Here is a 22,389-nt window from a genome sequence, read left to right as displayed (position 1 = left end):
CCTCCTTGGCAGCGATAACTAAGAATTTAGTAACCTGGCTTTGTGCTTGTAAACCATTTAGCTTTGGTGTGTGCTAATGTATCTGGTGTTTGTTGACTAATAGATGTAGAAGCCAAACAACGTGTGCTGGAGGACATGCGTTTGGCTCTAACAGAGCAAGAGGAGACACAGGAGCAAATGGAGCAGGTCCTGGAGGAGAGGCTGAACCTCATTGAGGAACTCACCAGTGGTAAGACATGGTCTGAAGATTCCAAAATGAACAGTTGTGTGAAAAGAGAGTGCATTTTATAGTTTTTCAATAAATGCTGTATGGCCTATACACAACTTAGCAACTTGGTATTTTTTCATATCGGTCTGTAAATTTACCAGTAACATCAGGAGTAACAAACTAGTGGGAGGAAACTGCACAACCAGACATGTGTTCTGAGCTTTAAGAATAAATAAAATTAGATCGAAGAAACATGGAAAAATGAGATGTATTAGGTCCGTCTTTTGTACTTTTATTACAGCACAGATCACATAAATCTTTTTGTCATATTAAAGAGGAGAAACCTGTGTGTTAAGTAAAATGTATGTGTAATTGTCTCTCTAAGTAATTAATATTATTCCTTAAAGCAATATGTTTTATTTATTGTACTAAACTGATGACACATGAGAGTTCACTAGTGAACAGATATATTTGCTGTTGAAGTTATACATGAGTATATTGTAAAGCCCTTTGAGGTGAGTCTGATTTGTGGTATTTGGATATGTAAATTAAATAAATTAATTTCCTTTTTCCATTTTCTTTTATACAACTGTAGAGTTAGACAAAGTGAAAGGGGTTTTATTCCATCAAGGTCCTGAAAATGACACACAGCAGCAAGAAGACAGCCGCACAGATAAGCTAAAAGTAGCCAAAGAGGAAGCGGCCCGAGCCCAGGAAAGCCTGAAGGTAAAAAAGAAGATAAGCCTGCATAAAATGGGTGTATATTCAACTCACTAATGACAAAATATTCAGTTTTGAAAGTTTTAGAAATTGTTCTTAAAAAAAAAAAAAAAAAAGCTTCCCCTGGACAAGGAGCTGTACATTAGCTTTTTGCTACAGGCACTTATTACAGTAGATTTAATACTTATTCATATTGTGTTTTGTGCTGTCCATGTTACTCTTGGGTCCATGTCAAATAAATGAATCTTATCTAATTTATACAATATCCATTTTCATTTGCAGCAAATTCTAGACTTGAACTTGACTTAAAAAAATTGTGTTTAGTTATGTACAGAGAAACACCAAACAGAACGTAGGAAGTGGCTGGAGGAGAAGCTTTCTCTGATTGGTCAGGCTAAAGAGGCAGAGGACAAGAGGAACCAAGAAATGAGGAAGTTTGCTGAAGACAGAGAACGCTACAACCAACAGCAGAGCCAACTGGTGAGACGTGAACCTATAAAACATTTAAGGCCTTTATACACCGATCAAATGACAAGACTATTCTTTAGCACCTGAAGTCTCGTATGTCACACGTCTGTGCATCTCCAGTCTTTGATCAAGTGCCTTCTGTTCCTCTGTGTCAGTGACCATTGTCTTCTGGCCTTTCTAGTTTTTTGTTGATGCTGCTGCTACACATGTTGTCCTTCTCGTCATTATCTTTTTGTGTGTCCTAGTAAGTAGTGTAGCTAGAAGTCAACAGGTCTGTTCATTGCTGTCACATTACGTATGTTTCAGACAAATGATTGGTTGATGTGTTTGCTCATTCGAATAGTTACCTTGTGAAAGAACAAAAAAAGCAGCATTCTTGCAATCACAATCTGTGTAAAAATACTCATGACATAAACAGCAGTTCAAAAAATGATTCAAATAATGATTTGCAACTTAAGGGCATGAAAAAAGTCCCTGTTTTGACCTTGATGTCAAAGCATAGCTGATCAGTTAGTCTCACAGTAAAACACAGGTCCAGATATAATGAGTCTCAAAACCTTAGGACCGGAGTCCTTATGGATGAAAAGCACCCTTCTCATTTATTCGGATGGGGCTTTGACCCCTCAGTAGGTATACAAATGCAGGAAGTTCCACCAGCATTTTATATGTAAGGCAATTTTGTAAGACCAATAAGTCAGTGGTGGAGAGGGGGGTACTCGGTTCATGTAGGCGTGAAGGATTATTGTGATGTTCACATCTCAATAAATATAATCTCTTGTTTTTGCCTAGCCAAATAATCTTTGTTTTGTGATTGTTTAGGCATGCACCTAATTACGCATTACCACAACTTTAGGTGAACTCTTGCACTGTCCAGCTGCACCTATATTGCAGTTTAGGTCTAAGATGAAACAGCCAATTCTCATTAATGTAGCTTTTTACATTATTTTAATGCAGAACTGATCTGGTATAAAACATACTGTAAGATCTCTTTCATTGTTCACAGGTTACACATTTGTCAGTAAGGCAGCTTGATTTCAAATTCAGGACATTTTTTGTTGTTGATAGTGTTGTGTGTATATAGAGGACTCCATTCACCTTTTCTCAGTTGACTTCATACTTCTATCGCTAAAATGATGTGACACTTGCACATTAGGACACAGCACATATTCCAAATTTCCATCTCTGTGTGTCAGGAGTTGTTGTCATCGCAGCTGGAGGAGAAGGATCAGACCATGGAGAAGTGGAGGAAAGACAGAGACACTCTGGTCGCAGCGCTGGAGGTCCAGCTGCAGAAGCTTCTCAGCAGCCATGCAGAAAAAGATCAAGTCATACAACAACTGCAACAAAACAGCAAGCAGCCACCACAGGAGGTCAGTGTAACATAAAGATGAACAGACAGCAATTGTCACAACCTTCTGCTTTGTTCACTCAGACTGACACTGACAGTCTGAGTGAGCGCTCTTATGCTGTGAAAGTTTTCAATCGATGTATTTGATATACATATCATATATGTGCAGTGTTAATGATAACAAGAACATAGCACTTGCAAAGGTGCCAATTTGCATTATTTGTTAAAAAACTAAACATAGTTTTAAATTAAATTGAGCATTAACCTCTGCCAGAACAGGTAATTTCCCCTTACAGCATCCCATCTAGAAGATAGATGTAGGTGCTGTTATGGGGAAGTATCAGGAATAATTATTATTATTTACTGCACATGAAAATAGTCTTTCACTCAGCATTTTGAAGTACAAACTGAATGCTGACTGTCTTCAATGTCACTTTGAGAGTGGGATAGTTTTTCTGCAGCCTCCACATATCTAAATCCTCCAGCTCTAAAGCTGTGAACAACAGGTCAGAAGAGGTTCTGACAATGAGATTAAATTTATCAGCAGATCAATCACGAAACAATCAGCGGGCTACTGGTCACTTTTGATCATTAAATTGTGTTTGGGATTCTTGGTTTCAGGCTGTTAGCTTACAGGTACATAACATACATAGGGTATCAACATAAGAACTGAAACTGTGTATTGCTCCGGTACTTGATGGACGTTCAGTTGGTTTGTGACAGGTTGTTTATATCTCTGATGAATGTCGGTGTTTCTGCTGGTAAGGTGCGCCATTGCAAAATCCTTGCTGCCACACCATACATTTCATACAAAAAAATCAGCACCGCTGCATTAGACTTATTATACATATGTATAATATATAATAGGCCAGGATAAATATCTTGTCCCCTCAAATGAACGTTTACGAAGCTTCAGGAGATAAGGAAAAAATAAATGAGCGTAAAGTTTCACTTTAACTTCTTTGACTTTAACTTCTACAGGGGGCATGGACCAGACCGCCCTGTACCCCCATCGTATTATAAGTAGGACGGAAACCGACACATGCGCACGGTTACAGACCGAAACGCATGTGCATGCACCCCCCCTAGCCAAACTGCACACGTGTGGCTGAGCCCCCCACCACAATTACACACCACCACACCAACAGATCAATTCCAATTCCACAGGAAACACTGAATATACAAAATTTTTATTTATTTATTATGTATTTATTATTAGGATCCCCATTAGCTGATGCAGGACATCAACTACTCTTCCTGGGGTCCTCCCAAAAGACTTGCTGCGTGGTGTCAACAAGTGCAGTGGCCACTTTATCATTTTATTCTCCTGGTGAACATTAGATACTGTCACTATGAACAGGATGTTTGTATGTGTTTGAGCTGCTTGAAGGTGCAGCATGTGTTACAGAGCTGACCTAGCGTCCAGAGAACCAATGCCAGATCTCAACATTTTTAAAGCAAAATGTGTGTGTGTGTGTGTGTGTGTGTGTGTGTGTGTGTGTGTGCGCACATCTGTATCTTAGTGTGTTTTAGCTGATGACTCCTGGTAAATTTTGTGTAACGGAATGGATAGATTGAATAGATCAAATATGGGACAAACCCTTAAAAATGTTTATACCCCCTGATATTATCCAATTGTAATAGTTAATAATGCTAATAACTAGCCAACAGTTAGCTAGGTATAGTCAGTTAACTTTGAATACACTCTTAATAATGTTATATCCTCTTGCACTAAATTTATAAGATTCTACATGTTATATGCAAGAATTTCAACAAAATGAACATTTCACCAAAGAAAATTGATTACTGATTACCTTTCAACATGTGAGTTAGAAAGGACGCAAGGAATTTTGGACAACTGAAGAAAGTCAATGTCACACCATTGCCATCTAGTGGTCAATTATGGGAAATCAAAAAATCCGTAACAGTGAAAAAAAGTTTACTATCTTCAAGAGTGAGTTACATGTAATACATGCCATACATATTTCATATCATACTATTGTCTATGTTTGCAAATGTGTGCTTCCACTTCGTTTGGAGATAGCTTGAAAAGCTAAGGAGCAGCAGACAGGACTAGGGATCATTTTAACCATCAAGTTAAACAGACAAATACATTGAGGGGAGGATTTTATCACCGTTATATCTAATAAATGACACTTAAATACAGTGATATTAAAATATTATTACGTTATTGGCTCAGTTATTACATTTGCAAAGAATTTTTTTACCAGGCCAATAGCGTAATAACCAGCCATAATGTAATAAGTTATTACGTTATTATTACATTATTGGTTCAGGACTTTTATTACATTATTTGCCAGATATTACGTTCTTGACGTATTACATTTTAAAAATGGCAAATTTATTACGTAATCATCTGTTATTGTTTCATCGGCTGTTATTATGTTATTGGCTTCTACATGGTCTTTAACTTGCACATAAGCAGCTGTCTGAGCTTTAGGTCAGTAGTTTGACTTATCACATCAACCTTTCCTCTCCTCTCCTCTCCTCTCCTCTCCTCTCCTCTCCTTGTACATTCTTCTGAACAAAGACCCATATCTCTCCTCCATGTATGCCACATTTCATTATTCTCTATCTTGCTGTCTCAGTATTGCACGCACTGTGCTTTTGTGTGTCTTCCAAATAATATAATTTCTATCACCGTGAACCAGGCAGCTTCCCCAGCACAACTGAAGACCAGATAATAGGAATGTGAAGGATGGTCTGTGGTGCTTCACCAAATCAAATTGATGCTGGGGCCCAGAGTCTGAAATGGCTGAACTGATGGAAAAATTAGTATCAGGCAAAACTTGGATGAGAGATCCTGCTAATTCTATGCAGGCATCTGTGTATCAGAAACAGACAAATAATATTAAGGCTGCTCTATGAGGGGTCGTTTACACAGCGTAGGATTCAGTCGACTCCGGGAAGATTTCATCGTGGATTAGCCTTCTGTTAACATGGAAACGGTGCCTAGAGTGCCTGAATCCGGAAACTTGATACCAGGGTCCATGGTGGAATGTTATCGATACGCTCCGCATTTCAGCTCCATGTTAACGCGAATCGGAGCGTTCCGGGGTAAAATATGACATCACTGCATGTGCGCGCAGCCAAGAACCACCAGTTAACCCACTCCAGGCCAGCTGGTGGCGGTAATGCGCCTCCAAGCTGGTTTGCCAGCCTCTATGACACAATAAAGCTGCAGAAATAGAAGGAACAACCACAACAACAATGGCCGGTTTCAGAACAACATACGTGCTGCTAACTGTGCTCAGTTTGCTGTCGCTTCTCCACCAAAAGTTAGAGTTACTGCGTCTACACTCTTACCAGCGGAGACGCATTTCTTATATTCGCCAATGCCTGAGTCAATCCCTAACGTACCATCGAAGGAGGACAGTTAGGAGACGGTTTTGGACCAGACCGGGGAGGACAAGCTGCTGGTGGGATAACTTTGTGAATGGCATTGCCGAGAAGCAAGCATGGACGGAAAACTTCCTCATGTCTCAAGCCTCTCTTGTTGCTCTCAGCGAAGAACTTCGTCCTTACATTGAGGGGGAAATGACGAATATGAGAGCACCAGTCAGGGTTCTGAAAAAAGTGGCGTGCACGCTATATTATCTGAGTGACGAAGGACGGCTACGGAAAACTGCAAATGCCTTTGGATTATCAAGAGCGACTGTGTCGATCATCGTGAGACGAACATGCAAAGCTATTACGTCTCACCTTGGTCCAAAATATATCAAGCTTCCATTCCGTGAGTCCAAAGTTGAGGCATTGGTTTCCGGATTTCAACGTGCTCATGGTATGCCTCAGTGTTTAGGGGCTGTGGATGGGACTCATATCGAAATTAAACAGCCCTCTGTAAACTCCACAGATTATCTCAACAGGAAGGGAAAATACTCCATCAACGTTCAAGCTGTATGTGACTACAATTACCGATTCATGGATGTTGTCATAAAGTGGCCTGGAAGTGTCCATGATGCACGTGTTTTTGCCAATTCTAAGGTAAATACACACTTAAAGACCGGAAAGATCCCATCCATGGAGAAGAAGATTTTGGACGACGAAAAGGCCATACCCATTTATCTTTTGGGTGACCCTGCTTACCCTCTAATGCCCTACTTAATGAAGGAGTACTGCAATGGTGGATCTACTCCCCAAGAACAATACTTTGGACTTTGTCTCTGTAGAGCCCGCATGGTTATCAAGTGTGCGTTCGGGCGGCTCAAAGCCAGGTTTGCATCACTCAGAAGGCCTATGGACATTAATATACACGACTTGCCCCATGTTATATATGCATACTTTGTTCTACACAATTACTGTGAGGTAAATAAGGAGACTCTCGACGAACATAGCGTTTCTGGAGCCATTCACTGTGACAAAGACTGCCAGCCTCCCACACAGAGCAACAACTACATCACCGACTGTAATGAAGGAGGTGGAAAGAGAGTCAGGAGAATCCTCACCAGATTCCTTGACCCTTAGTACCCAGGATTAACGTCTGTATTGTACACATCAGACATTTTTCTGTCTGAAAGGCCAAAGTTGTATATCTGTCCCTTTTACAATGTATAATGTCCAGATGTGACTGCAAACACGTTCTTCTTGTTTTGTTAAAGTAGTGAAATGTGAATAAAAGGTTCCAAATGTGCATCCAGTCCCTTTGCTTCTTTATATATAAGCATCAAGCTACCATTCTCAAGTGTAATGTGTTTTAACATATTGCAACAGTCAGTCAAGACAGAGGCGTATTTACTAATGTAGGAAATGGCAGTCAATTTTTAAATCAGGTTTGAAGTCTAAATCAAGTCTGAAGTAGTAATAGTACTTGCTAAACAATGCATATGCATACAGTGCCCAGGTTAACTGTGCAGACCCCCTAGTAGCTATGTAATATAATTAATAATCATTGCAGAGTTGATAAAAATAAGGATTTGTTTAACCATAACATGAATGGTCACTTAAAACGTAGCTTTGGCAAAGTTGCCTATTTTAATACATTTCCTTTGCAATCAATGGCCCACATTTTGGGGAGTGCTTCTGTGGAAGGAAATTGATGGTTTAAATATATATATAAATAGAGTTTGGATCAGTGACAAGTAAGGGTGTGCATGGTTAGCAGTTCAAAAATGCTACCATTGTTTTCAAAGCTTGGGTCAGGTTTGCAAAATTGAAGAAACTTGCACTGAAATTCAAGCCTGACAGTCAGCAAGTCCAACTGAACTTATGCTTATCATCAGGGGCCCAAGTTATAACAAAACCCTTAATTTGATGGGTTTTTTTCTTATACGTGCAACCTATTCAAATTCCAACTGAACCACCGCAAGAAGAAAATGTGCATTATCTTGTTAAACCCACACTTGTTTGTAATTAAAGAAGCAGGTTAATACTTTAAGTTGTGCTATCAAGTATCAGTAGTACATTAAAATATATATATGTATACCAGCTTTACAATTCATAGAACCAAAGAAAAGAGACTGCAATGATTTTTTTTTTTTCATTTTATTACAATGAATTAACAGTTACACAAAGTGTTCAGTACAAAAACAGCAATCCAATAAAAAAAATAAATAAATAAATAAAAAAAAAAAAAAAAAAAAAAAAATATATATATATATATATATATATATATATAAAGGCAAATGACTAATTAAAAAAATCGAGGTAGTATGTGCAAAAAAGTGGATGTGCAGTGGGAAAAGTGTTAACTGTGCCACTTTCATAAACTATAAAAATCGTCCCCAGCAATTGTGTCGTCGCCCATGCGACCTGTGTTGTATGCAGCTGCTGTTTGTCTGGGCGATGGGGAGTGTGGCTGTGCATAGGAGGAGTTCTGTATGTTGTACAGTCCAGGTGGGTGTCCCTGCATGATTGGGTACCCTCCACTGCTGCCAGCAAAGGGAAAGGGGTTTGGCTGCGGCTGCATCATCATATGATGCAGCACATCAGTAATTGTCTTTGTGATGGTGGCTATATTGTCTGTGATCCTGTCCAGCCTTTCGCTGGTCCTCCTCTCTGACTCCTCCAGCAGGTCCACCATTCGCTTCTTCAAGATGAGATCCTCCTGCACAGCTGGGTCTCCATGAAGCTTGTGCTTCAGCCGATCCCTTCTGTGGTTAAGAAGCCTTGTCTGATAAAAGAAGCACAGTGAAAGTGTATGAATTAAAAAGGAAGCACAAAGTTTGAGTACAACATCGGTCATGTACAGTAAACCACTTTGAACAAAGGGCATCATGCACCCCTGTGTATGAGTACCCCCTCCCCCACACATGCACAGAACAACACAAAACAACAACAGTTGTGTTTGTCCACGTTTGTTGAGTATATTTAAAAAGTTATAGTACGTTCTTACATAAGTTAGCAAAAGTAAACATAGCATTACTCTAAAGTTTAACAGCAGTACTTGAACTTACTTGGAGCATGTCGCATCGACCAACAACCTCTGGTGGGAGCTGGAAGCTCACGTTCTCATCGTCAGGACTCAGCACCGGATCCAACACCGGAGGCATTTGTGCAGCTGGAGTCGAACATCTGCTGGAGATGGAGGGGCCCTCGGAGCTGGACAGCATGTCCTCAGACTCGATACCAGCCTCCAAGGCATTTGTAGCAGGCGACCCACCCCAAATTTGTTCACATTTGTCAAAAAATATTTAGACAACACGTCCGTGGCCACTTCGCCGTCCGGTGTCCACGGCCTTACGGTACTTCGCCCGAATGGCCTTTAATTTCGAAGTTACCTGACTTTTTGTTATGCCGTATTTATCATGAGGGAAGTCCTTCCCTCCTGCAGTGGTGCTCGCCGGGTATTGCTGCACTAAGTCCCCCAAAATGTCGGTGTACTTCGACTGGCAAGATTCCCGGTCAACATTCTCCTGCCATTTGGTTGTTTTGTAGTTCAGGGCCACATCCAGCAACAACCCAACTTCGTCGTCTGTCCAGACAAAGAAGTCCTGCGTCTTTGTACGACCACTCGCCATTGTTGTTTGTAAATAGTGTTGTCCGCCTCTTCTTCTTCTTCTCATTTAAAGGCTGTCTAAACCGGAAATTGTTTGTGCGCAGGCGCGTGTTTTACCGCCACTGTTTCACTACAGCTCTACATCGCCAGCTACTGGTCTGGCATGGCCACTACAGTGTATTCAGCTGTCCTCGCGGACTCATGTTAACGCAGATCGTTATCATAGCGGCTTCGTCTTAACGCGGAATGATTTTATAACGCAAAGGAGAAATCTTTGCGGAATTAGATCCTAGTGTTGCCGTGTAAACGTACCCTAAGTGTGACAGAGTGCACAAACTGACCTCAGCAAGGAAATATGCAGAGTGCGGTGTTGCTCTGATGAGTTGCTATTGAGGCTGAAAGGTTTTCAAAAGCAAATGGTGTACAAGGTATCTGTAATCATCTACTTAAAGGCTACCTGTAGTGAATTTTCATTGCTAACTATTTCAAAAGATGACGTATAAGACTAGCAATTCTGTCAGGTAACTTGCATCATAGCCCATTGTCAAGTGCGTGCAAGTACTAAGCCACTGCTCCATCAGTCAGGCATGGTCAGCGACATATTGCCTCCTTCATGGGCTGTTCGAGCACCGGTAGAGTTGCATTGTCTGATCAGCTGGGCTGTGATGGACTGGTCACTGACACTGTGCAGCAGATGCCAGTCTAAGATGATACATTATCAGCCAGTGCTGGGTCATGTCCCTAGGACAATGGCGTAATCCAAAGTTTACGGCAGCACAAACAACAAGCGCAAAACACGTGCTTTTCACTCAATGTCACTGACTGCTGCTTGTTTACTCGCACTTGATCACCCAGAAACGACTGTATGTCCCTTCTGGCTGGCAATGGCTGTTCCCCATTGGTTTTTGCCCCCACCTGTGATTCACATAATAAAAAGGTCCAGTGTGGTGCTTTTTTTTTTTTTTTGGCTGAATTTGCGCCTCTCTTGCTTATAAGTAATACACAAAGCACAATTAATGTTGTAAACATGAACAGTAAAGGTACACTTTGATCTTACTACTTACTCTTACCATTATAAGGAAACCTCTTTTGGGGGACCTGTGAATTTCCAATTCCATTACGAATTTTGCATTATAGATTTTGAATCTCTCTCTGAGTTGCACTGAATGGTCAATGGCTTTATATGACATGTTAGAAGAGTTGGGATAAAATGTCAAACAAATAATTTCTTTTGTCCCTGAAATTCCTCCTCCAGTGTGGCGGTGGTGGTGTCAGTATGGCAGAGCTGCAGACTACTCTGTGTGACAAGGTAGCAGAAATCCAAAGATTGAAGGAAGCACTGAAGGCCTCTACAGACAAACACAGCCAGGACAGGAGACAGGTCAGTTTTCAAACCACCCAAAATATGAACAGAAAACAGCTGTTTGCTTGGAAAATATCCTTTTAAAGGTTGGGTACATCAGGATGCTTTCTGTGCATCTACTGTTGGAGCTCATGTGTATGTTGACATTCAGTTATGGCAAAAGCAGTGCCCAGATGTTGCATTCCTATCAGTCAAAAAGTTTAGTGTTCAACAAAGGGTAATAACCGTGGCGAGATAGTAAAGGCCATCGGGAATTATCTTAAAGTGTGCAGTACAGTGGAACCTCGCAGTATGAATGTAATTTGTTCCATGACTGTGCTCGTTTTGCAATTTACTCGTTTTCCGAATCAATTAAAATTTGAAGTATAATGAATCTGTTCCAGCCCCCCAAAAACACACAAAAATCCTTTAAAGGTTTTTAAAACAGAAAAAGTACAGTTGGAAAGAAAATAACAATTATAATAAAACAGGACCAATGGCCCTGTAGCTTACCGGCACTTCTTATGTGTTATAATGGGGAAATTTTTCAAAGTTGCATCAGAGCCGGATCCAAATAATTTCACTAACTTTTGTTGACATCATCATAAAGAAGCTGTATATCAAGTTTGAAGTCAATCGGAGTTGTAGTTTCGGAGAAGAAGATGATTGAAAGTTTTGTAATGGATGACAGACGACGACGACAGACGACAACGACGACGGATGCCGCATGACGACAATAGCTTACAGCCTATCGGCTGGTAAGCTAAAATCAAATAAACTTTTTTTTTTAATTAACTTATATACCATTAAGATCAGACAATCTGTGAAGGAAGGAAGACAGAGGAGGAAGAGAGTTATTCTTTGGAGGGAGAATCTCCTTCCAGTAAAATGTTAGAACAATTTATGGCATTTTCTCTCTCTTCACTTAATTTGTTCTTACTGGCCTCACTTTCATCACTGTCTGCACTTGCAGGTTGTTGTTTCATGAAAAGACTGATCCAGAGAAATTTGCTTTGTTCTGCTTTTTAAAATGTTCCGAAAATGCACCAGACCATTGGCATTAAATAAAGCAGCTGCGTGACCTCAACTTAATTTGTCAGATTTTTTTTCCAACAAAATCAAAAACCTCTTGCTACTTTGCCAACACTTCTTCTAATTTATACTTAGAGATGGCGTCCTCCACTACACTGTCCTCATTTGAAAATCTACTTTTTAAGTCACAGTTTTGCCATCTGTGTTTGGCTGCTGTCACTGCATATACTCAATAAGTAAGAAAATATGAATGAATGTGTGTGCATATGGGGACGGCCACTGAGCCGAGTGTGCGCCCTCGGTCACAGTGACAGCGTAAATGTGGGAAAGGTAAAAAAGTCTGGTGTTGAGTCTGGCTGCCGAGTTGAGAGGTGAGTGAAAAGGTGAGTCTGTTCATTCGTGTGTGTGTGTGTGTGGCTGCAGTGGAGTTGTGGTGAGGGGCAGAGCTGCTGTGTTACAGGGAATTCTCCTCCACCACATCTGAAAACTGGTGCTCCTGAACTTGAAGTGAGCCTGGGAGGCTGCACCTTTAGGGAGGAGCATCTGCTCATACTGAGAATTTCCACTCTTATTTTAAGACAAAAATTCTCAAGAGTCACAGCTTGTGAAGCAAATTTCTCATACTAAAGTGCACTCGTACTGTGAGGTTCCACTGTAATAACACTGGGTAGATGCTGGTTTTAATAAATCATGGGTCCAACTACAAGTACCAGCGACTGCAGCTGTACAATAAACTGGACTGGTCAGATAACAGACAGCATCTACAGGAAAGGACAGAGTCGTCTGTACTTCCTGAGGAGACTGGGGTCCTTCAACATCTGCAAGAAACTGCTGCTGATGTTTCACCAGTCGGTCGTGTCTAGTGTTCTCTTTTATGCTGTTGTTTGTTTGGGAGGCAGCATTAAAAACAAGGCACAATTGGACAGACTGGTGAGGAGAGCTGGCACAGTGGTGGGCACAGAGCTAGTCTCCCTGGTGTCAGCAGCAGAGAGAAGTACCCTGGAGAAGATTTTCTCCATCCTGGACAACTCCCAGCATCATCTGTACAGGACTGTGATCGGGCAGAGGAGTTTGTTCAGCTCCAGGTTGCTGTCTCTGACCTGCTCCACAAGCAGGCTCGGGAACTCTTTCATCCCCCTGGCCATCAGATTGTACAACTCATCACTGAGTGGTCGGGGGGGGTCTCGGTCTCTGTCTCAGTCATGACCACATTAGGACTGATTCAGTGAGACATTAAAATATCCAAGCAAAATATCCAAGGAGTTTGCATGTTCTCCCTGTGTCTGCGTGGGTTCTCTCTGGGTACTTCCGGCTTCCTCCCCACCATCCAAAGACATGCACTGATAGGTTAATTAGTTAATCTAAATTGCCCATAGGTGTGAATGTGAGAGTGATTGTCTCTATATGTCAGCCCTGCGATGAACTGCCGAAATGTCCAGGGTGTACCCCACCTTTGCCCATAAGTAGCTGGGATAGGCTCCAAGCGACCCCCGTGACCCTAGTGAGGATAAAGCGGGTTCAGATAATGAATGAATGAATGCTAACCTTAATGTCAACCTGGGTCCTAACCCACTATTGTGTTTTGGTGTGTTTGTTTTTTGTCTTCTTGTGCTGTATGCAAAGCTACTGAATAAACCTGCAGGAGCCAAAACTACAGGGGAAAAACTTGCTTCTGCAGTCCTTTACTTTGACTCAAAATCAGGAGACTAAATATAGTGGAACCTGAAGCCATTTTATTCTCTTACCAAAGTGTCGTTTGACAGCTGTGATTACTCATTAGATTCTGTCAGTCATGTTTAGTCATTTAACCCCACTACCTGTCTTAAAGCAAAAAGCAAAAACCTATATCTACAGCCCAGAAACACAGGGAAGAGAAGATCCACAAATCTCATGTCCTCTCAGACAATTTGGATTTTTTGCCTAGTGATGCTCAAAAACTGTCAAGCACTGAAGCTGTAACCTCTCACTAAAAAAAAAGTAAGTCAAAGAAAATTTTTCCAGGAGTAACTCCTGGTTTCAATTTATTTGGATCTTCTGGTATGTACACCAGTGGTCATTATATAAATTGGTGTTAAAAAAAAATCTATTTTGGAATACTAGAAGGCTTCATTGTCTGTTGTCGGTTTTGATTGACAACTCACTGTCAGTAAAATAATATTAAAAAAATAATATGGTAAGTAACTTATGTGAAAATTTACTGTTCAGGAATGGAGAGTCTACAGTAGTTACGGAGATGAGAAATGTTTTTGTGACAAACTGTACGTGTTTGTTTCTGCTGTTAATGTTAGAGATATGGGTTTATGGGAACCGATTTGCTTTCAGAGCCAGTATCACGTGAGCATTTGAGCAACTGTGGATTTGGGCAGTTTTGTGTTGGTTTTAATTTTTTCAGCCTCAGAGGTTTGCTTAAGGGGTTAGACTGGCTTCCAGTATTGTTGCCTTCATAGAATAACAGCTAAATCTCTTGTGCTGCTCAGTTTTGTTGAGCATGTTGAAATCCTTTTTTCAACCTCTCTGGCAGCTCAGTTTCTCTAGTGCCAACCAAATGCATGTAACAGTCTCAGAGCTGCCACTGTAAACGCTGCATCTTGTTGGTAAGGCAAGAACAGCACAGCTCTGTAGTTCTTGTTTTATTATTTGTGTGTTCTTGTTTTGAATCCAAGGATTCCTTTGGTTTGCATGATAGCAGGCAGTAAGAATTAGAGATTGACCGATAGGGGTTTTTTCAGGGCCGATACCGATTCCAATTATTAGTAGTTAGAGGAGGCCGATAACCAGTATTTGCAGCCGTTATTCATTTGCAGCAAAAGTGTAAAAACTGGTGTGAAAAATTTTGAATAATGCAAACATTGAACTTTGTTTAAATGCCTAAAGCATGTTTATTTAACCAAACAAATGGAAAATAATAGCTCCAGAAGTGCATGGATTTCATAGACTCTCTTATAGCATCTCTTATAAAGTTGAATAAAAGCTTAAATAAATAGCTCCCTTAAATTTTTCCACAGTAAATAAAGTAAAATTTAAATATAACTATAATGACTTATCTTCGTTTTAAGTTCAAACACAACAAAAATACAGGGAGACTCTTGTAAACTCTTGGGCCACATGCTGACGTATGCTCAACTCATCATGCTTAATTTATTACAGCATTTGGGAAGCCTTAAGTTGATTTCATTATTAAATTTTATATTTTACCATGCAATAGCAGGGACTCTGTCATTCAAAGCTGTGTCACTACATTATTAATGATTAATATGACAAAAGCTACATAAAAAAGTATAATAGTTGCTATGAGTGCAATTAAACTCTTGACAGAACACAAACAGCCTTTAGGGCTTTAATGAGCCCACACAGTATTTAAAATGTTCCACCATGTTCAGATAAATCACTTCTGAATTTTGCGCTCTCTCTCATCTTCACTTTAATTTTCAGATCATAGGACTAGAAAGCTCACAGCAACATTAGTAGTTGTGACTTGTAGAGTTCTTCATGTGACTTTAACGCAAACACACACTATTACATTACATACCAACACAGTCTCACCCCAAATAGTCAGAAATCGATGCATGCAGTCAGAGCCCCAAAGCGGCACTATTTGACGCAGGGGGTACCCCTTCTGCATCGGCTTTCGACGCGGAAGGGGTACACACCACGGAGAGGTGAAGCTTTCTTGTGTGAGAAGCTCTGGAGAGAAAACACGTGTCAAAGGTAAACGCAGAAAACTCTTCTGAAACTGTAATAAACATCCCTGTGCTCTACATCTCACAACTACTACTAATGTTTCAGTGAGCAGCAGAAGAACGTCAGAGCAGAGTAAACATTAGCGGCAGCTCTGCTAACACATATTACCTCCTGACATGTCTGTGAATTAGTTAAAAGAAGACTGCTGATAATATGGAGATGGAAACAGTCCGTGATAGAAAAGCATGTGTGTGTGTGTGATTAAGAGAGAGCATGTAAAAAACTCAGTTCACTTGTTTTAGGGAAGCACGCTAAGGTGGAGGCTGATGAGCTTTTACCAGAACATTAGTTCATCAATCTGGCTCTATACGCTCTGCACATTATGTATTAGTAATGGAGAAAATGTATGTAGAGCACAGTCTCATCCCAAGTCAGTCCCAATCTGTGTGTATGAGGACAGCTTCCGCGTCAACCTATCAGAGGGCGCGGGGTGGATAGTGCAGGAAAGAGAGAGAGAGAGAGGCGCGGCTGCATTTGAGCTGAAATAACCCAGTTTTAAATTGATTTCTTAATATCGGCTGTCGGATTAAAAAAAGGCCGATACCAATATACGTCAAATTTCCAAATATCGGCGCCGATAATCGGTCGACCTCTAGTAACAATGCTGTGCTCTCTTTTTTCTATTTCAATGGCTAATTTTTTTGCTTGTTTCTGAAACTGTTTATTTTCTCATTTGTCAGTGGTGGACAGTTTGGAGCAAAGGACAGAGATAAATCTTATTTGTTTTTGGTAACTGTTACGGTAGGATAATTTTCCTTAAATCATTTTTTTGCAGACTTTCTATTAAATCATTGCTATCTTGAATTAGCCTACATACTAAAAATGTCACTATAAACATAAAGCAAATAGTGTTGTATGTCAGTATAATGGTAGATATTGCGGGCTACTGGGCTGGCACTGCTTTGATTTATTCATAATATGTTCTCAGGTGTTCTCCATCTTTTAAGTGCACATAAAATGTAGATAGCAAGCCCACTGGCAGGTAGAACTTGGATGTGTTTGAATATCTTGTTTGAACTTGGGTACATGTTAAAGTACAGCAGGGATCACCCATCTCAAATGGATGTGAACAATGCTTGTCGTTATGCGTGTGATCCACTGTGTTGTGGTTTAACAGCATGTGTATGTGATAAAAACAGTGTTCTACAAGCATACAGGGCTGTTGTTGCACCAAAGCAAATAAATATGGGATAAAAATTATATATAAAGGGTGCCATAAAGTTTGAAAATTATTGCTAGTAATGATGATTTACATTTTCTCCACTTCCTCTGACTATGACAGACTAAAAGTAATGAGAGTTCTGTGCTTGAGGGTGAGAAACCTGAAAATGAAACGAGTATCTGCAAGACTGGAGGGAGGAGGGATACCACAGCATCAGTTATTAGTCAGGTAAGCTAATGAGATGAAATCAGTGTACAAAAGATGCTTATGAACTTGTAACAATAAAAAGATTGTCAGATTTATGCATGATAAAAACGCAGGTCATTGTTTGAGTGTTGGTTCATATTTTGAAGACATACAGTGGAAACTGCTTACATGCTTACAATGATCAGTTACAGTGAACAACAGCTTACATGGATCAGAAAACCTGGGCAGAATCGTTGTATACAGATGTTGTTGAAATAATTATCTTATGGTAGGGCTGGGTGATGTGAACCAAAAATCATGTCTCTATTTTTTTTGCAGAATGACGATACATGATGTATATCTCAATATATTATTTTTCCATGAAGTAATACCAGAAAGACAGTTCTAGGTCAAATTCACAGGTGCCAACTGCAGTATAGGCACTTTTTATTGATGGAAAGCAGCACAATATCAACATGTACATAAAAAAAGATAAAATAAAAAAGTATAAATGAAATAAAATTGTTCCATAACAAAATATGTGGAAAACAATGTTCTTTTACAACATAACAAAGTGTACATGGCTGTGTAAAAGGTAAACAGCTGGATAGCTGGATATCCATCCATTTTCTGAACCCGCTTTATCCTCAAAAGCTAAACAATACTGAGCAAAAATAATAGACCACCTTGCTCTTAATAAAGCTGTTATTCTTAGCCAAAGTGCTCCAGTGTACAGTGCTGTGCATTTACTGTTTTGTGTAAATAAGCAAGCATGTAAATAGACTGTACAAAAAGAGGAAGTCTCCATCTTCTTATCAGTTCATTCTTGTCTTTGTGTAAATCTCAAACAATAAAACTATCAAGAGATGAAAAATAAGACAAGGCAAACTACTTTAATCTTACAGTTTTTGTGCAAGAAAAACAAGCTTGTCAACAGTGTCAGGTTTCAGGGATGCCCTATGGCAGGTTATAATGTTTCCACTGCAACTGAAAACCCTTTCTGAAGGGTAACTGGTGGCTGGCACACACAGGTACTTCTTGGCCAGGGAGGTCAGAGCTGGAAAGGCAACCTCATTTCCCTCCACCATTTGAGTGGGTCAGCATCACTCTCTACACAAACAGACTGCAGGTAGCTTGAAACTTCATTTTCTATCGCTTCCCTCTGCGTGAGTGTGCTTCTGGTGGCTGTACTCTGCCTGAAGAAGCTTGCCAGGGATTTCTTCTTTTTAGATTCGGGTAGCACTGTCATGGGGTCATCTCCTTGGTCTGCAGAGTCAGACACAGCTGGGTCAGGCAGCTCACAAAATCTGCCGTGACCACCCATCAGAGACTCTGCCTCAAAGACAGTCTCCTTTTTCAGTACATCCATCTTGTCACTTGGGATCTATGTGGTCCTGAACCGTGGATACAGAAATGATGTGATGTCCAGCAGGTGACTAGTGGCTGGGTCTGCATGTTTACTGTTGAGGTACTCCATGACTCTGGTCTTAATGGATTTACAAAGCTCACTATCTCCTTCTTCAGTAGCCAGAAAACTCGCATTGAAAAGCTGGAGCACAGGCCTGATGTATGAGGTGGTCACATAGTCCTCTTCTGACTTCTCAGTGAAGTCTTGAAGGGGTTTCAGAGCTTTCTGAATTGCCTACAGGACCTATATGTCCTGCCAGGTAAGGACAAGACTTCAGGTTTTCTTGTCAGCAGAGAGGACTTTAGCAAGTGCTCTTTCCTGCTCCGGGACCCTCTCAGTCATTTGCAGCCTTGATCCCCAGTGTGTCACTGACTCCATGACAAGCTGGTGACCAGGAAGACCCAGCCGCATCTGCATTTCTGCCAGTTCTCTTCTTTTCCTCCAGCTGAAGGAGAAACTGCTAATAACTCTCTTACAAAGAGAGATGATGTGGGCATCATCCTCTTTTAAATCACCTTCATTTTTATGTAGAGGTGTATCTCTTTATGGGAAGTTCACAAAATTTGTGTTTATTTAGATGATTTGATTTATCATTAATGATTTGTTTATGATTTTGATTTATGTAGATGATGTGGATGTAGATGATTATACCATATGTGCTGTGCAGTGTGTAAATAACAAATGTTGCATTATTAAAGCAGTCATTTCCAAAACCACCACTAAATTAGTGAAAAGCTGTATATTTTTAGGTCTGTATAATCTAAAACACACTTTCAAGTTTAAAATGCATGCTGACTTCTTTCAATGTGGCTCTCTCTGTCACAAATCTCAGTCTGATTAGTCATATGCTCACACACATACTACTCAGACCAAAATGTCTGAAATTAAATTAAACTAACTATAGAGGCCAAAAGTAGTAGTGCTTTTACTTAAAGGATGAACATTTCAAATAGCTGTTGTGGTCAGTATACATATTCGTATTGTAAAGTACTCATCAATAGCCAGATGAAGTCTGTAACCAAAAGACTGCATCCTCAGCCACTTAAGTGGCACAGCTTTGACAACATTGGTACCATTGTCAGTTGTAATGGCCACCAGACCCGTCGAATGGTGCTTCCAGCTTGAGAGGACATCCTGCAGGCCCTATGCTATGTGCTCCGTGGTGTGGTCTTGAGGAAAGTAACTGGTCTGAAGACAGGCACTTTTCATTTCCCTCTCCTCCAAGAAATGTATAGTCACACTCGTGTATCGTTCACAGGTCCTGCTCAACCACATATCGGTGGTCAGCGAGAAGTATTGCACATTAGTGAACCGGGTGGCCAGATTCTCTCTCACTTCGGTGTACATCTTTGGCAGCACTTCCCTTGCAAAGGGACTTCGGCTTGGGAGCTGATACCTGGGGTCAAGGGTTTTTAGTAGCTGTATAAAGCCGGCCTGCTCCACAGTTGCAGTAGGGACTATTTCTTTAGCAACATGGTACGCTACAGCCTTAGTTATGTTGCACCACTTGTCACTATTTCTCTCATAAGAGATGCCACGAGTGAATGAGTTTTGTAACATGGCTTGTTTCAGGGCTGGAGCCTGGATAGACGTCACAGTCTGGGTCGCAGCACACAGTCTTACATTCTCTTCGTACTGTACTTCATGCCACTGTTGGAAATGGTGAAACAGATTGGTCGTACTTGAACCTTTCATAGGAATATGTTTTCAGCATTCCCTACAGTACACATTTGTCTGCTGCATATCTGTTGACTGAAAACCAAACCATCTCCAAATTAGCAACCCATTATTACTATTATTACTACTATTATTATTATTATTATTATTACTATTATTATTACTCTTGCAAACCAGTTCCTCGTTACTTTCTCCCTGGCTTGTGTTTGTAGCCATGTTCACATTGGAGTTGTGAGGGGAAGGGGGCGGGGTGGGTTCTGCTTTGATAAGGAGAGAGGCAGGGTACAATAAAGCCAAGTGAGAGCGGTGTAAGGAGTATAATTTAAACCGGAAATAATTTATCTCTATGTAAATGATGTAGTCTCTTCATATATCGCATATGAAAAAAATTTCAGTGTATTTCAAAATCTCGAGATATCGGCCAGCCCTACCTTATAGTGATCAAGTTGACAGTTTTATGGGATGACAAGATGCCCCCAAACTGTCAAGTCTACAATGAGCCCAGGAAAGGACAGATTCAGTTTCCATGGGCTTTTTGTATTTAAGCAGCTGCTCTGTTGGCTGATGGAGGCAACAATCAGACTAATGCTGCGTTTCCACTACGTGGTACCAGCTCGACTCGACTCGGCCTTTTTGCGTTTCCATTACGAAAAGGGACCTGGAATCTGGTACCTGGTACTAGTTTTTTGGTATCACCTCTGCCGAGGTTCCAAGACTGGGGAACAGATACTAAAACGTGACGTGCAAATAGGGCTGCTCGATTATAGAAAAAAAAAATTAATCACGATTATTTTAGCAATAATTGAAATCACGATTATTAAAAACGATTATTTGTTAACCTTAAAGTTGTTTATTTTTTTCTTACAAAACAATGTAAAATATACTCTTTAAACATAAAGCTTTTAACCACTAAAACAAAGTATTTTCACTTTTGTACGAAACAAAAAAATCTTTGAAATCAAATAAGTGTACTGTAAATTCAAGTATGTTTCCTTTTGTAAACAAATAGTGCACTGTAATTAAACTGCTATAGACTTGCCATAGAACTGTAGCAATAAAAAAAAAAAAAAAAACTCACGTAAAGTGCAAATTATAAATTCAAGTATGTTCAATGTAGTATGAAACATAGTAAATTCAGTGGTGTGCTGTGAGGTTTCAGTTAAGGCCTTCTGTATACATCAGCCATCTACAGGGTGTCCCATAAGTCTCCATACATAAGAGACATAATACATATGGTTCTAACATGTATTTCTTTATATTTCTTCTTTAAAGTTCTTCAGCAGTGGAGGACACGCATTGAAATGTGTTCCCGACAAAATGGCAGTCATATAGAGCATATTATATAAATAAAAATGGTTTATGTCAAGAAACGTTTATTTTTCCTATGTATGGAGACTTATGGGACACCCTGTAGAATACGCACGTTAGGGTTATACGGGTTAGGTTAATACGGGAGTTGCAGCACAAAGAGATTCGGAGACTGAAGATTGCATTGCAGACGAAGTTGTTTTTATGCGTTTTAGTTTTTCATAAGATAAAGAATATGATAAAGGTGGCAATGGTTAAACTTTAGATGGTTTAAAAAGTTTGTTGTGTTAGCGGTTGGTGCGGACACAACTGCGAAACACTTTGCACGTGATGTGTTTTTGCTCTTCGTCTTCTTCATCAAACCCAAAGTGATTCCATACAATTGAATTGGACTTGCCTTTTTTTGTTTACCAAGCACTTCTGCTGTGATTCTCCTGCCATTTTTCCAGACCGCTAGGTACAACTTTCCTCTTGGGGTGGACCTGCCGGCTAGCTGGCAGCTGTAGCTTAGAGGGGGGCGGGGCAGAGCAGCTCATGGTAGCTTGCGTGCGCGTGAATGAAAACAACTCAAAATTAATAATCGTTTTTTCTCGATTAAATAATTTTTGTAATCGTTGCGTGTAGTAATCGAAATCGTAATTGAATTTCGATTAATTGCACAGCCCTACGTGCAAACACTGCGGACCACTGATTGGTCAGAGGTGTCTCTGTGACCTGCCGTTTTACAAAAACCAGATGCAAAATTTTAAAGTAAATATAGCGGTACATTAATACACATGATGACAGCCTGTAACAGTACACCATGGTTGGTTGAGGAGATTAGGTGGCCAACGA

The 22,389-nt window shown here is 40.3% G+C and overlaps 1 protein-coding gene across 1 annotated transcript in view; it reads left to right on the top strand.

The window, feature by feature from the left end:
• The window catches only part of kif20ba (kinesin family member 20Ba), a 183,908-nt gene that overhangs the window by 95,209 nt on the left and 66,310 nt on the right, over positions 1–22,389 (top strand). Inside the window, exons 24-29 of the mRNA XM_030156429.1 lie at positions 104–229; positions 804–934; positions 1,253–1,408; positions 2,590–2,766; positions 10,955–11,080; positions 17,097–17,204. Of these exons, the coding sequence (XP_030012289.1) occupies positions 104–229; positions 804–934; positions 1,253–1,408; positions 2,590–2,766; positions 10,955–11,080; positions 17,097–17,204 (824 nt within the window). The remainder of the gene's footprint in view (positions 1–103; positions 230–803; positions 935–1,252; positions 1,409–2,589; positions 2,767–10,954; positions 11,081–17,096; positions 17,205–22,389) is intronic.

This window comes from Sphaeramia orbicularis, chromosome 15 (assembly GCF_902148855.1).
Source record: "Sphaeramia orbicularis chromosome 15, fSphaOr1.1, whole genome shotgun sequence".
NCBI lineage: Eukaryota > Metazoa > Chordata > Actinopteri > Kurtiformes > Apogonidae > Sphaeramia > Sphaeramia orbicularis.
Note: the sequence above shows the minus strand (reverse complement) of the source record. Positions and strands in the feature narration are given on the sequence as shown.